The following is a 17262-nucleotide window of genomic DNA, read 5'->3' on the forward strand; positions in this document are numbered from 1 at the left end:
GCCGTTCTGGGGGTGGCTGTAACGACCGAACTGCCAAATCCAAAGTGGCTTGGGTGTCCTCCTCACTTGGTGTTTCTGTAACATTCACACCCTTGGTCATTTCCTGTTTCTTACAACTGTCCACCTGTGGCTTTGGTGAGAACGGTGACAGACCACATGTAAAAGCGCTTGCTATGTAAAGCTCTGTGGAGCACGCTGCACAGGCACCTCATTTTCCTCACGACAACCCTGTGAAGTACATACACTTATGCTCACGTTATAGATGAGAAACTGGGGCTCGGAGAGGTTAAACAGCTTTCCAAGACCATCAAAGCTCAAGGACTGAAAGTGGTTGGAATTGAACCCAGGTCATTTGAAAACAAAAAGCTATGTCCTTAAGCACTAAAATAGGGCCCCTCTGCAGGTTTTCCTGCTCTCTCTCAGCCCATCCCAACTCAGTCTCCTTTCAGGCTCCTCTTTGCCCCTGCCCTGCAAGCCTGCTCTTGTTAGTGTTCTCTCCTGTGGTCCACTTCCCAGTGCTCTATCTGTTCTCTGTGGCCAAATTTATCCTTATGGCTTTGCCTCATCCATATGCAGATGGCTCTTAAAACTAAAACTACTTCCTTACTTCTGATTTCTCTCCTGACCGCTCCAGGTCTGGCTGCCTCCTGAGCATCTTTACCTGTGTGACCACCAGGGGCTCAGTGTGCTCACCACTGAAACCGCGATAATTTCCCTCCACTTGTTCCTTCTTCCAAGTCCTTGTTGTGGTGTATGGCACCATTTGGGCTCAATCAACAGAGCCAGAAATTGAGGAGTTACCCTCACCTCCGCGTTTTCTCTCCCACACTCCATCAATGACCAAATACTGTTGATTCTACTTTCCCAGTAATCTCAAAACCCAGTCCTCTCTTCTCCATTTCCAAGTCTACTGCTTTATTCAGGCCATCATCTCTTACCTAGATGACCAGCAGCCTCTTCATTGGTCTTGCCATCTCATGTATAACCTATCCAATCTGCCTCCTGAGGGAAATTTCCAAAAGCAAATCTAATCATGTTGCTGTTCAATTTTGGCTCCTACTCTGGCTTCCCAATGATCATAGAATAAAGTGTAAACTCCTTGGCATGGCTCACAATGCCCTACAGAACCTGGCATCTGAGTATCTCCCCATCCTCCTCACTCACTCCCAGCTTCTGATGCCTTGGAGCAAGCATTGGCTGTGCTCCCTCTCCGAGCTCATCTGTCCAACTCTCATCTGCTTGGTGAAGTCATCTGTCCAGTCTAAACTTAGGCGTCATCTGTTCAAACCTCTTACCAATCTGCTTCCTCCTATTTTTTGTTGTCGTTGTTGTGGTTGAGGAAGATTTGCCCTGAGCTAACATCTGTGCCAGTCTTCCTGTATTTTGTACATGAGTCACCACCACAGGATGGCTGCAATGAGTGGTGTAGGTCTGTGCCTGGGAACCAAACCCAGGCCACCAAAGCGGAGCACATGGTACTTAACCACCAGGCCAAGGGGCCGGCCCCTCCTCCCTCCCATTTTTGCTCCCTCTGTGCCCTGTACGTATTTTGTCATAGTACCAACAAGACTGATGGTATTTAGGTTTACATGTCTGCTTCCCTATCCTGGAAGTTGAGTTCCTTGGTGACAAGACCTGCATCTTATATGCTGGGATTCTGTTCCTGGTGCCTAGTGCCTAGCAATTGTTCAATAAATGTTTGTTGACTGAAGGAATGAAGGAACAGATGAGCCCTGCTAATCTGACCCCATGTTCTCAGAAATTGGACAAACAGTCCCTAAGATATTGGACGATGCTGAGAAGATTGGGCTGAATTGGGGCTAGCTGAGGTTTTCACCCTCTCAAAAGGGGCCCCAGTATCTTCTGCAAGGACATAAAGCTGTCCACAGGCACACACCATCCTTCTATCTTCCTTAACTGCAGCAACTCTGCACCCCAGGGCGGTAAACAAAGAAATGAACTATAGCACAACTGTAGGCTGGCTTAGTAAACTATTATTTAAACCAAGACGTGACTTTAGATTTAGTGGAAGAAACAATGGGTTTATAGCCAGAAATTGGGAGTTGAGCCTGGCCTCTAGAATTTATTCAGTGTATGATTTCAGACAGTCATGTAACATCTCTGAGCTCCAGTGTCTTTAGCTTGGAACCCAAGAATGAAAAGTCCTGCTCCTCTACTCCCCAGGTTGCTCCAAGGCTGAAATGAAGTGATAGGTAAACGTCCTTTGAACTTGTGTGGTGCTGAGTAAGCCCCATTTTCCTTTTCCTGGGGGTCCTGCATGGCAGAGAGAACATGCCCCATGTATCAACCCACGCCAGAGACACCAGGCTTTGAGCAGGCCAGCTGGGAACCTTCGGCAGAGGAGGAAGGCACCACTTAGACATCTGCAGGGCAGTTTTTAAACACAGGGAACATGGAGGAAATACCACAGAATTTATGGAGTGAAAGCTTTAAAAAGAAACACAAGACTTAAGTCAAAACAGTTGACTCAACTCTGGGGGAGGTGTCTGCCTGGATGTAGGAGAAAAAAAAGATAGACTTGGAGTGGGTTGAGACAGAAGGGAAAAGCTCTGGGGCACAGGGGGTGTCCTACCAAGTGGGGTAAATGGGCATCTCAAGCCACAGCTCGAGGGAGGGGAAATCGAAACTGCCTTTCTGGAGAGCAGCCCCTACTGGCATTTTTGAAAAGCCCCTCTTTGGGCCAGCAATTCCACTTCTAAGAAGGTCGCTCAGGACAGCCTCACACAAGGACATCGTGACATGTTCAAGGATGTTCCCTGCAGCCTCCTGTGTAGTTGGGAAAACTTGGAAATGACAAATGGCATTCAGTAGAGGATGGGCTAAATAAATTACACAGCCGTAGAGTGGCATGCCAAGTAGCAAATGACGTATATCTCTAGGCATGAATGTGGAAAGATATTCACGATGCAGTCAGTGAAAAAGGCCAGTTGCAGAATGGAATGGATATCATGATCTCGTTTGCATATAAACTAAAAATATACCTATGTTTGTATATGCGTAAAAAAAGATGGGAGGATATATACTAATTCATTAACAGAGTTTGTCTCTGGGAGTTCGGAATATAGGATATTTTCTATACAGTTCTGTATAATTGATTGTTTTTGGTAGATATATATTAAAAAGAAAACATCCAGGGGCCTGCCCCATGGCATAGTGGTTAAGTCCAGTGCACTCCGCTTCAGCAGCCTGGGTTCGCGGGTTCAGATTCCAGGTGTGGACCTACAGCACTCATCAAGCCATGCTGTGGTAGTGACTCACCCACAAAATAGAGGAAAATTGGTAATGGATGTTAGCTCAGGGCAAATCTTCCTCACCAAAAGAAAAGAAAGAAAGAAAATATCCAGAGAAGAAAGGCCTAATGTTTAATTATGGTAAATATCATGACAACAGTCTGTCCTTCATCCCAGAAAAATCCCAGCCAGAGTGCCCCTGTATTGCATCATAGGTATAAAATTGTAATACATCCTTAATGATATTACTGTCCTGATGAAAATCCTTAATATCACAAATATCTGACCCTTCCACTCCATCCTGGTTAATTTACTGTCCATAGTTCACTAAGTATTATCTCTGCGCTGAGGTGAGTGTAGAAAGGCTGTGATGGTCTTTCCACGGCATTTAGAGCTTCCACAAATCACGTAGGAAGGGCTCCAAAAATATTTGTTGGAGGAATGAATGAGTGGACTCAGCGTCACTAGGGGAGCTGGCAACCCCTCAAGAAAGTCAGGCATCTCTGAGCTGGCCACCAACATTGAAAGGCGTCTCCATGAACAGGGTGGGGCCTGCACATAGTGCATGGGCGACATGTCCATGGGTGACATGTCCGTGGGCAACATGTCCATGGGTGACGTGAGGAGCATACTCGAGACGCAGAACCTGGAAAGAGATGGGAGACCTGGGCTCTCTCACCGGGTAGCAATGGGACTTTGCATTAGTCACTTTCTCTTTCTGGGTTTCCATTTCCTCTTCTATAAATAAGAGTTGGGCTTGGTCCACATTTCTCAAAGCATGTTCCTAAGAACACTACATCCTGGATGTGTTAATAAATGTTCCTTTACGAAGGATGCTGTGGTCAGATATGCTTATGAAATGCCGCTCTCTGCATCCCACTCTCAGAGCTTCCCAGGGCGCATTCGCAGGTTCAAGTCTCTGAGAGGTCTGAAGTAAACAAACTTACTCATTGAGGCTTACACCAGCATTTTGCACATTTATTTCACCTTGGAATCTTAAAAAAAATTTTTTTTCTGAGCAACTTTCTGATATGTACACCAGTCTAAGTAATATCTGAGGTCCTTCCAACTCTGAATCGTGGCCATGATGAGCTTGCTCTCTCCACACCAGCTTGCTATCCTCCCACACCCCACACAGTGGCTCCTATATATCGTATTTCAGATGCCCCTTGTTGAAGTGTAGCTCTGTTTTGTGAGCGGGAAGACACAGATCCGTTAATGTCTCGGTACGGTAGTGATCAAATGGAACAAAGGGGGCAAAGAATATGGAGAGGGGAGGGCAAGTCCGCAAGGGCTGGGCTGGAGCCTGGCACACTTGGGTCCCGATGGGGTGCAGCTGTCAAGGGGGTACCTTAGCAGGAATGCAGAACAGGGAGGTAGGCAAATGGTCAGAGAGAAGGGAAGAACTGGGAAAGTACTTGGTAGCTGTGTGGGTCACTGTCTTATTTGTGGCTAGAGCTCATCTAGTCCTCCGGATTTAAATCCCATTTGTATATTGAGGCCTTCCATGTTTGAATATAATCTTTTGTTAAGAGAATGGGTTTTGGAGTCATATATTCCATGCCTCAATTTCTCTTGCTATAAAATGGGGTTAATAAGATTTACCTCAAAGGGGTGTTTATGAGGATTAAATAAGTTAACACATATGAACACTCTTAGAATAGTAACTAGCACAGAGTACTCCATAAATGGCATTGTCATTATTAATTATTATTATTTATATTTTCAGCCAAGACTCCCCTCTGACTTGACAGCTCCACTCAGATGTCCCCCAGCCATCTCAAACTTAACAGGACCAAAACTGCACTCTTAATTTTCCCAGTAATCCCCTGTCTCCCCCGTCTCAGTAAGTGGCACCCCTAGACACGCATAGCTCAAGTCAGGAGCCTGGGTGTCAGGCGCCTTCGCTCCTTCCCCTTCCCTTTCACGTCCCATCCACCAGGAAATTCTGCAGAGTCCACCCCCAAAATGTCTTTCAAATTCATTCCACCTCCCATCCCTACTCTAGTCTGAGCTGCCTCATCTCGAGATGAACACAATGGTCTTCTAAGTGGCCTCCCTACTTTTCTTCTTGCTCCCTTCCAATGAATTCTTCAAGTGCAGCGAGAATGATTTTAACAAATGTAAATACAATCATATTAAAACCTTAAGTGGCACATAAAATGAAGCCCAAGCTTCTCACCGTGGCTCTGTGCTGTCCATGTCTAGCCATGTCTACATCTTTTCCCAGCTGGCCCACTATGCTCCAGCAGAACTGGCCTCTTTCCAGTTCCCACAACATGGGAAGTTCTTCCCCACCTTAGAGCTTTTACCTCTGTCCCCCTTTTTGCCTGGAAGGCTTTGCCCATGGCTCTTTACATGACAGATTCTTCCTCAACTGAAAATCTCAGCTTCAAGCTTTCCTCTTCAGACACATTTCCCCACAACACTCTTTTTTTTTTTTTGAGGAAGACTAGCTCTGAGCTAACATCTGCCGCCAATCCTCTTTTTGCTGAGGAAGATTGGCCCTGAGCTAACATCTGTGCCCATCTTCCTCTTCTTTATGTGTGGGATGCCTGCCTCAGCATGGCTTGATGAGCAGTGAGTAGGTCCGTGCCCGGGATTGGAACCCGTGAACCCCAGGCCGCCAAAGCAGAGTGTGCGAACTTAACCACTACGCCATAAGGCCAGCTCCACAACGACATTCTCTTAACGGGTCACCCGAGTTGTTCTCAATCACAGCTCCATGTTCATGACCTGCACAACACTGTTCTCAACTTGCAATTACTTATTTATTTGTCTACCTGTTTATTGTCTGTCTCTCCCCAGAGAGAATTTTCCAGAGTCCAGTGCTAACTCTACTTTCCAAACACTGTCTGTAAACTCAGCGCAGAATCTGGTGCCCATACACATTGAATGGATGGATGAATGTCATAGAGAGTGAACAATTTCCTCTTTCATACACTTTCCCCAACACCAAAGGTGTGGTATACTGACTAATAAGCAAAAAATGATTCAGTCTACTTTAGTCAGATAAGGTCAGAGCTAAAACAAAGGACTCACACATAAGCCTATGGATATGCTTTCAGACATTTAAGAAATTCTCTCACTCATGATGAGAGCACTGACCTAGGCAAGAGTTTGGTCTGTTCCAAAAGCCAGTCACCAAGGATCCCTCTGACTCCAGAAGAGTCATCAGACCCCAAGAATCAATGAATTTTGTAGGATGGATGTCCTCCATGAGCCAGTATTTTTCATCAGGCTAATGTCTGGTCCTATATTTTTATGGGATATTCAGAGTCTCCTGACCCGTATCTTCATTTAATTATGAAGAATTATTATTATTTTGGAGAGGAGTTTTTTTTAAGGACCACTTGTCAAAGTAGAAATCTATGGTTGCAACCATTTTGTTTCTCAGCAAACATGGGGCCAGGTCCACGGCTGCTTCCCAGGGAAGTTAACATAAATGTTTATTGACGGCATAGTCATCGAGAAAATAAAGTTGCTGATTCATTGCATAACACTGAAACCCTTTGTTTTCCCCTCCTCTTCCTTCCTCTTTATAAGGAGACACTCTGAGAAAGAGCACATTTTGGGGGACCCACTTGATGTGATGTTTTCTTGGTCTCCCATTCCTTCTTCCATCTGGTTCCTGTAACAGCAGGGCTCCCAGCCTCCCTCTTTCCTCTGGAGGACCACCCCTCTAGGGTCTCTGAGGAACAATGGAAGTCTTGAGCTTTCTCCAACTAGAAGTGAATGGCCTCATGGTGACGGTGGCCCTGTCAGTGGTCCTCTTGGCCCTCTTGAAATGGTAAGTGCAGCCAGCACGTTGCAATGACTGTGATGTTGTCAGAAATAGCAGCCCTGGAGCCTCGCTGGAGCCAGGTGGGGTATGTGGGAGTGTGTTTTTCTTCTTTTCTAATCTAGAGGGAGTTGAGTATTAACACAGCTTCAGAATTAAAAGCAAACAGCCAGGTTAATCTTTTGCTAAAATGCATGAGATTGAGGTGTCAGGAAAGGTTGGTGATTCAGTGACTGAGAACGCTACACATAATTAAGTTTGAAAGAGATGGAAAAAGAAACAAATTGGAAAGGTTTGAGTAGAAGTATTTTCTCGCACTCTGTCATATCTTCTCACCTCGTTTTCCTAAGACCCTCTCCCCTTGTTGGATTTACAGCGGATTCAGCCTCTTGGCTCACAGTACATTAAAAACAAAAAAGACATAGAAGCTGTCTGGCATCGTGGGCCACTTTGTGCAAAGTCGCTGGGATTTCTGTAGGTTTCTGGAAAAAGAGGTGCAACTAATTTCCCAATGTTTGATAGAAGGGAATAGATTCTGATGAACGTAGTACATGCAGAGCCCACAAAGTTTGAGACCCTGAAAGGATCTCAAATTGGAACTGAGAGTAGCTCCCTGTGACTTTGTTAATTTCACAGGGGGTCTTCCAAAGTCTGGCTCAGTTGAAGTTCCTGTGTCTGCAGATTGAAGTCTCCACAAGATGTGACATTTATGCATATTCACCCTGTCGGTTAAACTTCTTAGAGTTACTCAATCAAAAGCACCTGGATCTAGGCAGCCCTGGCTTTTGAGGGGAAAGTGGAAAAAATAATGGCGAACTTGAGTTTGAACAGAATTTCAATTTGTGTTTCCGGTGGTAATAAAGTCTCCTCTAGATTAATAACTGGGAAAGCACTTTGAAAAGCATCAAGCATTATGCAAATATGAGGTATTATTCTTTTGGAATTTGCATAGCTGAAAATGGAATTCGCGTTTGATGTTCTATGATGATGAAATTACTTCTCGGAAATTGGCTCTGAAACCCAGCTTCAGTCCCACTGCTGTTTTGCTTTTTAACTGGTTTAATTATCTTTTGAACTTTTCTCAGTGTAGCTTAGCTTGCCTTAAAACTAGCCACATGCAAAACTAGGAGCAAATGGTGCTCCCCCACTCCATTAATCCAGCCATCTCAATGAGCTCAGTGATACACACAGCAGTACCTGACACATAGTAGGTGCTTAGTAGGTGTCAACCACTGTAATTAACCATCATCTATGTAACCTAAATGCAGAGGAAAAGAAGTCTTTAGTGCTTTAGGTATATTTTAAATTTTTTATTAATATGCTTGTTAATATTAATTTCTCGTCTATAGCTATGCTCTGTGATTCTCAAAGCGTGTCTCACCTCAGTCGTCATGGTGGTCTCACAGCATCAATGTTTATATTACATACTTGACTACACTTTTGTTTCTGTCTTTATTATCTCTTTTTGTATTCTTAACTCCTAGCTCAGTGCCTGAGATATAGTATGGCCTTGATAAATGTTTGATGAATGAATGAGTGAACTGCAGACATTAATGTTGCTCTGGTCATGGAAAGGGGCATATGTCCTGACTGATAAGCTGCTATAACTGGGAGTTTATAATCAGCATTGATCAGAGAGTCACAGACAATAACCCTGCACCATTTAGCAAGCCAGCTGTGCATTTGTAACCTATTCCCGGGGCCATATTAATAACCTGGGCCAAAGACACAGAGATTAGATAAAGGCATGAACCAGAGGTGGTGAATAGGAAGTGAAGGCTGACTTCCATTTGTTATCACAAAAATATTTATTGATCTGTTAATGTGTGCCAGGCATGGAGTGAAGTCCTGGTACAAGGTCAGGAGACAGGAGGTCTGGATCAGACGCCCAAGGCAGGAGGAGACCTGGAGGTTCTAGGGTGAGCTGCATGTCTGGAAAAGATAACGCTGAAGGGGAGGAGGCAGCAGGAGGGCATGCCTGGGTCTATCCCTGGATCCAGCTCAAGGGAACCATCCTTGGGTCTCCACCCTCATCTTCTAGGCAAGACTCCAGACAGCCTCTGAGCAACAGACATTATCTTGAGTGAGGTGGGGCCTCCCTCCCACTTCATTCTCTAGAGAGACACATGTGGGAGAGAGAGAGGTGCTCAGGGAAAGCTGGAGGTGGAGAGACCCCCACAGGCATCTGGCTCCTGAGGAGAAATTGTGGAGGGTGGCGTCTCCTGAACATTCAAACTCTGTGGTCTTTCCTTTAAAAGTTACCCCTGCTGTTGGGCCTGGTAAGATTGCCTTGGAGAGCCTAAACTCTGAGGAGGTAAGATTAGGAGGACTGCTTCTTGCCTCCCCAACCAGCCTGTGTGTTCTTTCAAGGCAGAGGTGAGGGCTCATATCTCATTGCAATTCCAGAAACTTGTGTTCTCCTAGCATGTGGTTGACGGGGGTCAAGTTAAGAAGTACACGTTCATCAGCCCAGGACCTGGGACTTAGGCTTTGGCTCCTGTCTCTTTCAGTTGCCTTGTTGGCCCGCTTCTCCCTGACACTCTGAGCTGTATGTGGTTCTGTGAATGGTCACGTGATGGCGTGTATCCATATCTTTGTCTTTGCTAGGCGCCCTTCTTGGAATTCCCTTCCTCCTCCCCTTCCTTCAATGCTAAGTTCAGGGAGTCTCCTCAGGAAAACTTTTCCTGTTTTCCCAAGGCACTTACAAGCCCCCACTCAGGGCTGCTTTTCGTCTCTCATCCTCCCGTATCTCTCACAATGCCTGGCATGTAGTTGGTGCCTAATAAGGGTTGGCTGAAGGCTATTCCAGCCTCGACTCTCTGCTGGTATTTTTCTTGCTGGTTCTTCTCTTAGCCCTCACAGTTCAGTACAAATCTTAATTCCTTTGCCCTCGTGAATCACTCCCTTTCCTGAAAGCCCATTGTGTTTTCAGTTTGCACCAACTTGGTGTCCACTTTTCTAACTGTTGCAGGTGCACTGTTTTTGCATCCCCACTCACCTCGCAGAGCAGAAACCATGGCGTGTGCTTAATAAACACTTCTCAATTACCAAGTGGATGTGCGAATTTGGAAAGAAGACAAAAGAGTTAATTTCATTTAAAAAGAGACCGTTATAAAATAGGCTGAGTATATTTTGACAGTTTTCCCTAAACTGCATTTGACACAATTTTTCAACGACGATCACTTAAGTTGACAGTTACATGGCTGAGCAGCGTGAACTGGTGTCTGTGGGGATGGGAGCTGCTCCGCTGCGGATGGAGAATATATTAGCTAGAAGTTACTTGAAGCACAGGCGAAAGTGATTAACACACGTGATAAGACATTTTAAAAACTAATTTGTCTGTATAAAATTGTTTGAAATTCTGACTTCTGGAAAAGATTTGATGTACGAGATAAATTGCACTGGTTGAATATTGCTCGAGGCACCTTAAGCACTACTGTATTTAAACTTACAAGCATATCTAAGAATTGGTAGGTGGATTCCTGTTGGTAAGATAAAGATTTCTTTATTCTTTCTGAAAGAGCGTAAGGAAATAGCCAAATATTAAAAGTGCTTTTCTTTCAGTGGTGGGATTATTTTTATTCCTTCTTTTAGTCTTTTTTCATCTTCCATATTTCTTTAATAAGTATGAATTACAGAACGAAAAACGAGAAACTTTTCTAAAAAGAGTAGGAAATTACTCTTCTCTAGCGGTGAAGAGGAAAGCAGTTTTATACTTTGGGATGGGTGTTTTAGGGTTGTAATGTCACTATTTCTACCAGCAGAGAAGAATGTCCCGGGGACATTGGAGTAATGAGAGACAGTATCGGCTCATGGGGCAGTGAGAAAGGTAAGCTGTGGCTGTTCCATTAAGTAGCTAAACAGTCACAGCAGGTAAATATAGGGAGATGGTGGAGGCTGAGAAGAGCTGTCTTGGAAAGGTGGAAGGACTTTGAATGCCAAGCTGCATTTAAAGCTCAGGGAGCCCAAGACCCAGAGGTATGAATCAATTGGACATTAAAACAGGAATCAGGGTGAGTTAGTGTTCTGATCAAGTCTCGTTCTAAGATCAGGTTAAAGTAAAATGTGATTGGTGATTATTAAGACTTAAGACTATAATGAAAAAGTTCATCACTGTACTTGGAAGTTTCTTTCTCAGACAGCTTGCTTTATATGTGGAAGAACTGGATTCTAATTCTAGATCCACATTTAGTCCAAGGCTGTATTTAAAAGAAACCATTGCTGAGCCAGCAACAATGGCTCGGTGGTTAAAGTTCGGTGCCCAACACTTTGGTGGCTTGGGTTTGCTTCCCAGTTGTGGAACCATGCCACCTGTATCTCAGTTGCCATGCTATGGCAGTGGCTCACATAGAAGAACTAGAAGGACTTACAACTAGGATATACAACTACATACTGGGGCTTTGGGGTGGAAAAAAAAAGAAGAGGAAGATTGGAGCAGAAGTTAGCTCAGAGCAAATCTTTCCCTGAAAATAAAATAAAATAAAATAAAATAAAATAAACCATTGCTCCTTGGGATGCAAGGATGGTTCAACATCTGCAAATCAATAAATGTGATACATGAAGAGAACGAAGGATAAAAATTGTATGAGCATCTCAATAGATGCAGAAAAAGCACTTGACAAAATCCAACTTCTTTTCATGATAAAAACTCTCAACAAATTAGGTGTAGAAGGAATGTACCTCAACATAATAAAGGCCATATATGGCAAGCCCACAGCTAACATCATACTCAACAGTGAAAAGCTGGAAATTTTTCCTCTAAGATCAGAAATAAGACAAGGATGCCCACTCTCACCATTCCTATTCAACACAATGCTGGGAGTTCTAGCCAGAGGAATTAGGCAAGAAAAAGAAATAAAAGGCACCCAAATCAGAAAAGAAGTAAAACTGTCTCTGTTTGCAGATCACATGATCTTATATATACAAAATCCTAAAGATGCTACCAAAAAGCTATTAAAACTAGTTAATGAATTCATTAAATTTGCACAATACAAATCAACATACAAAAATCAGTTGCATTTCTGTATACTAACAAGAAACTATCTGAAAAAAGAAATAAAGAAAATAATCCCATTTACAATAGCATCAAAAAGAATAGAATACTAAAAAAAGAAAGAAAAGAATAGAATACTTAGGAATAAGTTTAACTAAGGAGGTAAAAGATCTGTACATTGAAAATGATAAGACACTAATGAAAGAAACTGAAGATGAAACAAAATAAATGGAAAGATATTCCACGTTCACAGAAGAATTAATATTGTTAAAATATCCATACCAATCAAAATGATCTACAGATTCAACACAATTCCTATCAAAATTCCAATGGCATTTTCCAAAGACATAGAAAAAAATCCTAAAATTTGTATGGAACCACAGAAGACCCCAAATAGCGAAAGCAATCTTGAGGAAGGAGAACAAAGCTGGAGGCATCACATTTTCTGATTTCAAACTATCTTACAAAGCTACAGAGGTCAAAACAGTATGGTCCTGGCATAAAAACAGAAACATAGACCAATGGAACAGAATGAAGCATCCAGAAATAAACCCATGCATATACAGTCAATTAACTTTTGACAAAGTAGTCAAAAATACACAATGGGGAAAGGACAGTCTGTTCATAAATGATGTTGGGGAAACTGGATAATCACATGTAAAAGAATGAAATTGAACCCTTATACCATACACAAAAATAAACTTGAAATACACTAAAGATGTAAGTGTAAGACTTGAAACTGTAAAACTCTTAGATGAGAACATGGGGGAAGCTCTTGACAGTGGTCTTGGCAATGATGTTTCGGATATGGCACTCAAAGCACAGCAACAAAATCAAAAATAAATACGTGGAACAAGATCAAACAAAAGCTTCTGCACAGCAAAGGAAATTATCAACAAAGTGAAAGGCCACCGAGCGCCTTCTAGATCTGGACTCCATGACTGCTTCATCTGTTGATGCTACGGCGGGTCTGTGCTCAACCTAGCAGCTGCTGGTAAAAACAAACCTGATAAAGCTCAAGTGGTCCCCAAGTGACTGCTCCCTCTTTCACCTGGACACCCTCCTCATCCTCGGTGGCAGTTCCCATGGCACTGACAGAGTGTCCCGGAGGCCTGGAAATACAATCTAGAAGCAGCTTTTAGGGGCCTCATTGTAGCTTTGTGCACGATTCATGCTTCTCACCTTCCAGCCCCAGTCCCTCAGCCTTGCTGGGTTGCCAGCCAGTCAGAGGTGGCTTTGGAAAACAGAAGCGTCTTGAAATGCAGGCAAGAATTGACTTGGCAGACGAGGGGAAGGAGAAAATTTCAGGTGAGGAAGCAGCACAGGTGAGGGCAACATCAGGGTTTGTAACATGTGGTGGAACAAAACATTAAGAGGGTGAATAATGGACACATTTTGGAAACACATTTTAAAGGCCACGGATAATTTCCAGTGCCCCAGAGCATCGAGAGAAGGATGCATGCTATTTCCCTTTTTTATTTTTTGTCTTTTTGTCTAGGATATGATAGGTATTTTGCTTTAATAACTCAGCGATGAGCTTGGAGATAAAATTGAGCCTGCTTATGAAAACTAGGTCTGTGCTTCCTCGAGGACCATTTTCACAGAATATTATTTTTTGTTTTCTCTCTTTTAAATAGTTATATACAATATCCCTAGCCTTCTCCTCACTTTATTGATTTTCCAGAACGAGAGTACGAGGTGTGACTATAAAGTAACGTGACTGATTATTTTAGCATACACACCAGAACTTATACAGCCAAATGAATTTTATGACCTTCAAAGGCATTTTCCTGATAGGCTAAACCTTTACTGCAGAAATGCCTCTATCAGAAAGCTCATTCTTAACACTTTTCTTTGGGAATGGTCCTTAGTGTATAGATGTAGTCTTTTGACAGCCTTCAAGGCAACAAATTGTCATCTTTGTTGAGAATGGATTGATTTTTTTAAAACAGCCCAAATTTTGGCAAATAGGCGATTAGACTAAATAATATGATTTTCAATCCAAAACAAAATGTGAGTATAAAACAAGAAGACTCATTGTTACTTACTCAGAGGTTTATGAACTAGTTCTGGAAGCCTGAGAAGTCTGTTGAAGGGCCACACTCATTAGGTATATGAGCTTTTCTTAGTTTAGTTTAGTTTAGTTTTTTTTAAAGAAAACAATAGCCATAGTCTTAATACTTATGATCATATCTTCTCTCATCTAGTAAGGAGTTCAGGCTTCTGGTAGCATCTACTCTTGGGCAGAAATGAAAGAAGAATCTCATTCATTCCATAAACAAAGCAAATCATCGGATTTATGTTAGTGCTTCACTGAGCTGCTTGAGTATACGCTTGGTAGCACTTTTCCTTCAAGGACAGTGGCTCTTCCAGAAATAAAGCTGTAGAATGAACCCTTCCCTCTACCCTTGAATGCCATAATAACCACTAACTTAATAGGCCGTCATTTGCCCTTGAGGATAAGTGTCCCATCTCTGGGAACCTCAGCAGTGTTACAGAGACTTGTTTTTGCTTGCAAAAATAACGTACCTCTGGACATGGGGACGAGACTTTGGGGAGAGAAGAGACAGGAGCAGGTGCTCATGCTGTTGTGCATTGGTGCTTCAATTACTATGAGCCACTTTGTTCCTGATTTACCAGAAATAAGTGATGTTGCACGACTTCCTGGGGGCTGAGTGGGGAGACCCTGGGAGCCCTGCTCCTGAGCTGTCCTCAGCCTCCTTGAAGACTCTGGCGCAGGGCCACGCTGCAGGGCCATCCTAAACCTCCCATTGTCCTTGCAAAGGTATGCTTCTTAGGTTTTGCCTCAGCAGACAGCAATTCCTGAAGACAGTCCCAGGAAGAGGATGGCCATTTTTTGCTCAAAAGTATCTGGAAAAATGGTGTCAGAGATGGCCCGAAAGCAAGACCAACCTCTACAAATAGGAGCTTCAAGGAAAACCCTGTTTCTCAAGCACTACAGATAGATCCATGCCCTGGGGAGAACCAGTGCCGTGCGCCCAAACCAGCAGCTGCCGCCACATTTGGAGCTGAAAGGCGCCCCCAGTCCTCCTGTGCGCTTCCCTCCTGCCTGCACACAATATGCCCCTTCTTGTCCACACTTTGCACATCACAGTCCCTGCTGCCTGCATACCCTCCCCTCTCTGTTTAACTAAATCCTACCCATCCTTCAAAATCTTGTCCAAATGTCACTCTTCTTGAAGGTATCCTTAACCAGACCAGTCCTCAACGAGCCCTGCCTCCTTGGAACTCCAGTAGTGTTTTCTGCCTCCATCGCCATCTTGGCTCTTACTGTATTATTTTATTGTCTGTGCACGTGTCTGATCTTTGTAGCCTGACTATAGGTACCTGGGGGCAGGGGCTGAATCTTAAGCCAATGAGTACCTCGTGCATAGTGGCTACTCTCTAAATGTTAACGATCATAGTCATCCCTCAGGTGACTGAGATAGCAGCACTGCTTCCAAATGGTTACTGTTACGTGTGTGGGTGCAAGCACAGGGGAGGGTAGGATCAATCTCCCTCCCTCTTGCACACTAGTGGCATGGTGTTCTCCACACCTGGCAGAATGCCTTGCACACGGCTCGTTGAAAGCGTGAATCAATGACTTCTTAGTTCACACTCTCATTGGATGCTGAAAGTCTTCTAGGCTGAGCGCTGGTTCAGCCTTGCTGCTGTGCAGTAGACAGCATCCCCACAAATTCAGAGAGGTGGAGCAACAGTCACATTAGAAACTGAAGAGCAAGGCTCTGATGCAGAAGGAGGGGATGGGATAGAATGCAGGACCAGTCATTTAGAAGACGTAATAAGTGGGAAGCACAGAGCACGGGGGGTCTGAGCTGGGTATACTGACAATAGTATGGGGAGCTAGGAGGCATCCACCCCCGGCAGAGAGGCATCAAAGGACAACCCTTCCTCCTTCACTCTTCCATTGATCCCTAATCCCCATAGTTTCATGCAATGCTATCTAAACTCTCCAACAACATCCGCTGTTTATATTATTCCCCCACAGGTCCCATGTTCTATTGTCCAAACAACAATGCATATTTAAGTAATGATTGATTTATTTTCCCATTTTAATTATTCAGAGACAAGCTGATGGAAGCTCTGCCAATGAGGAGAGCAGATCAATGAGATAACCAGCACTAGTGTACCAAGTTATAATTCCACTCCAAAGCAAAGAAACTTGACATTTCAGTTAACCTGCACAATCTTATTGTCAATAAATGTGCAATTTACATCAGGCTTTTTGAAATGTTGAAAATATCTCATGTACCCCCTCCCTACCTTTGCAAATCAATAGGCATCTGGGGCCCGCAGGCTGTAAGCATTGTAAAGCACAGCCAGTTATACATTGAAGGGTTTGAACTCTATCTGTACACAGAGAGTGACCAAAATTGGTACCATCATCTCACGATATAAGAGATGGTAGAGGGAGGTGATTGGGAAGTTCTCAGGAGACATGTGGCATTGTGGAAATCAGCTAGGCCTCTACAGTTTAGAGCAGATAGACTTTTGCATCTTGGGCAAGTCACTCCATCCTTGCTGGTTTCCTTAGATAAGAGAGGGATGGCAGTCCCTGCCTCTCAGCATATGGCACTTTCCCACCCAGGCCAGCTTGTCCTCACCCCTGACAGTCAACCAACCCACAGTCTTGCCTATCTTGTTTCCTAAGTGTTCCCTGAATACCCCTTCCTCTCTATCTGCTCTTCTACGGCTGTAGTTCAGGATTTCAATAGCATCCCTAGGCTGGAAATAGCCTCCCAACTGGTTTCCCCGCCTGCTGTCTTGTGTCCCTCAAATTTGTCCTCCAACTCTGCAGTCAGAATAACACACCAGAAGCTTGCCACTCCATTGCACAAAACCCTTCCATGGCCCTCCCCTCCTAGGGAATTAAGTCTCCCTGGCCTGGCATGTGAGGCCCTCTGGGCTGGTCCCATCCACCTCTGCATGGTCAACTTCCATCACTTCTCACCTGGCACTTTGCTCTCTGGTGCTCACAGTTCATTCATACACCATGCTGTTTACCACCAATTTCCTTCCCTTTACTGGGACGCCCTTTACCCCTTCATTCAGGTAACAGCTTCTGCATCCCCTGTGCTCTTGGCCCCACGGCACCTGGTACCTTCTCTCTCTCTGACCACTTACCTGGCTCCCACATTAGAAGGTAAGCAGGGTTGGGTCTACTTGGCTTTTGCCTTAAGTGCCCAGCATTGTGCCTGAGGCACTTAATACATTTC

At 44.0% G+C, this 17262-nt stretch overlaps 1 protein-coding gene across 1 annotated transcript in view; it reads left to right on the forward strand.

Annotated features, from left to right (window-relative positions):
• The first annotated feature begins 6776 nt into the window (after positions 1 to 6776).
• TBXAS1 (thromboxane A synthase 1) overlaps positions 6777 to 17262 on the forward strand; it is a 142624-nt gene continuing 132138 nt past the window's right edge. The window contains exon 1 of the mRNA XM_008528330.2: positions 6777 to 7041. Coding sequence (XP_008526552.1) covers positions 6953 to 7041 — 89 coding nt within the window. The 5' untranslated portion in view covers positions 6777 to 6952. The remainder of the gene's footprint in view (positions 7042 to 17262) is intronic.

This window comes from Equus przewalskii, chromosome 4, assembly GCF_037783145.1.
Source record: "Equus przewalskii isolate Varuska chromosome 4, EquPr2, whole genome shotgun sequence".
Taxonomy (NCBI): domain Eukaryota; kingdom Metazoa; phylum Chordata; class Mammalia; order Perissodactyla; family Equidae; genus Equus; species Equus przewalskii.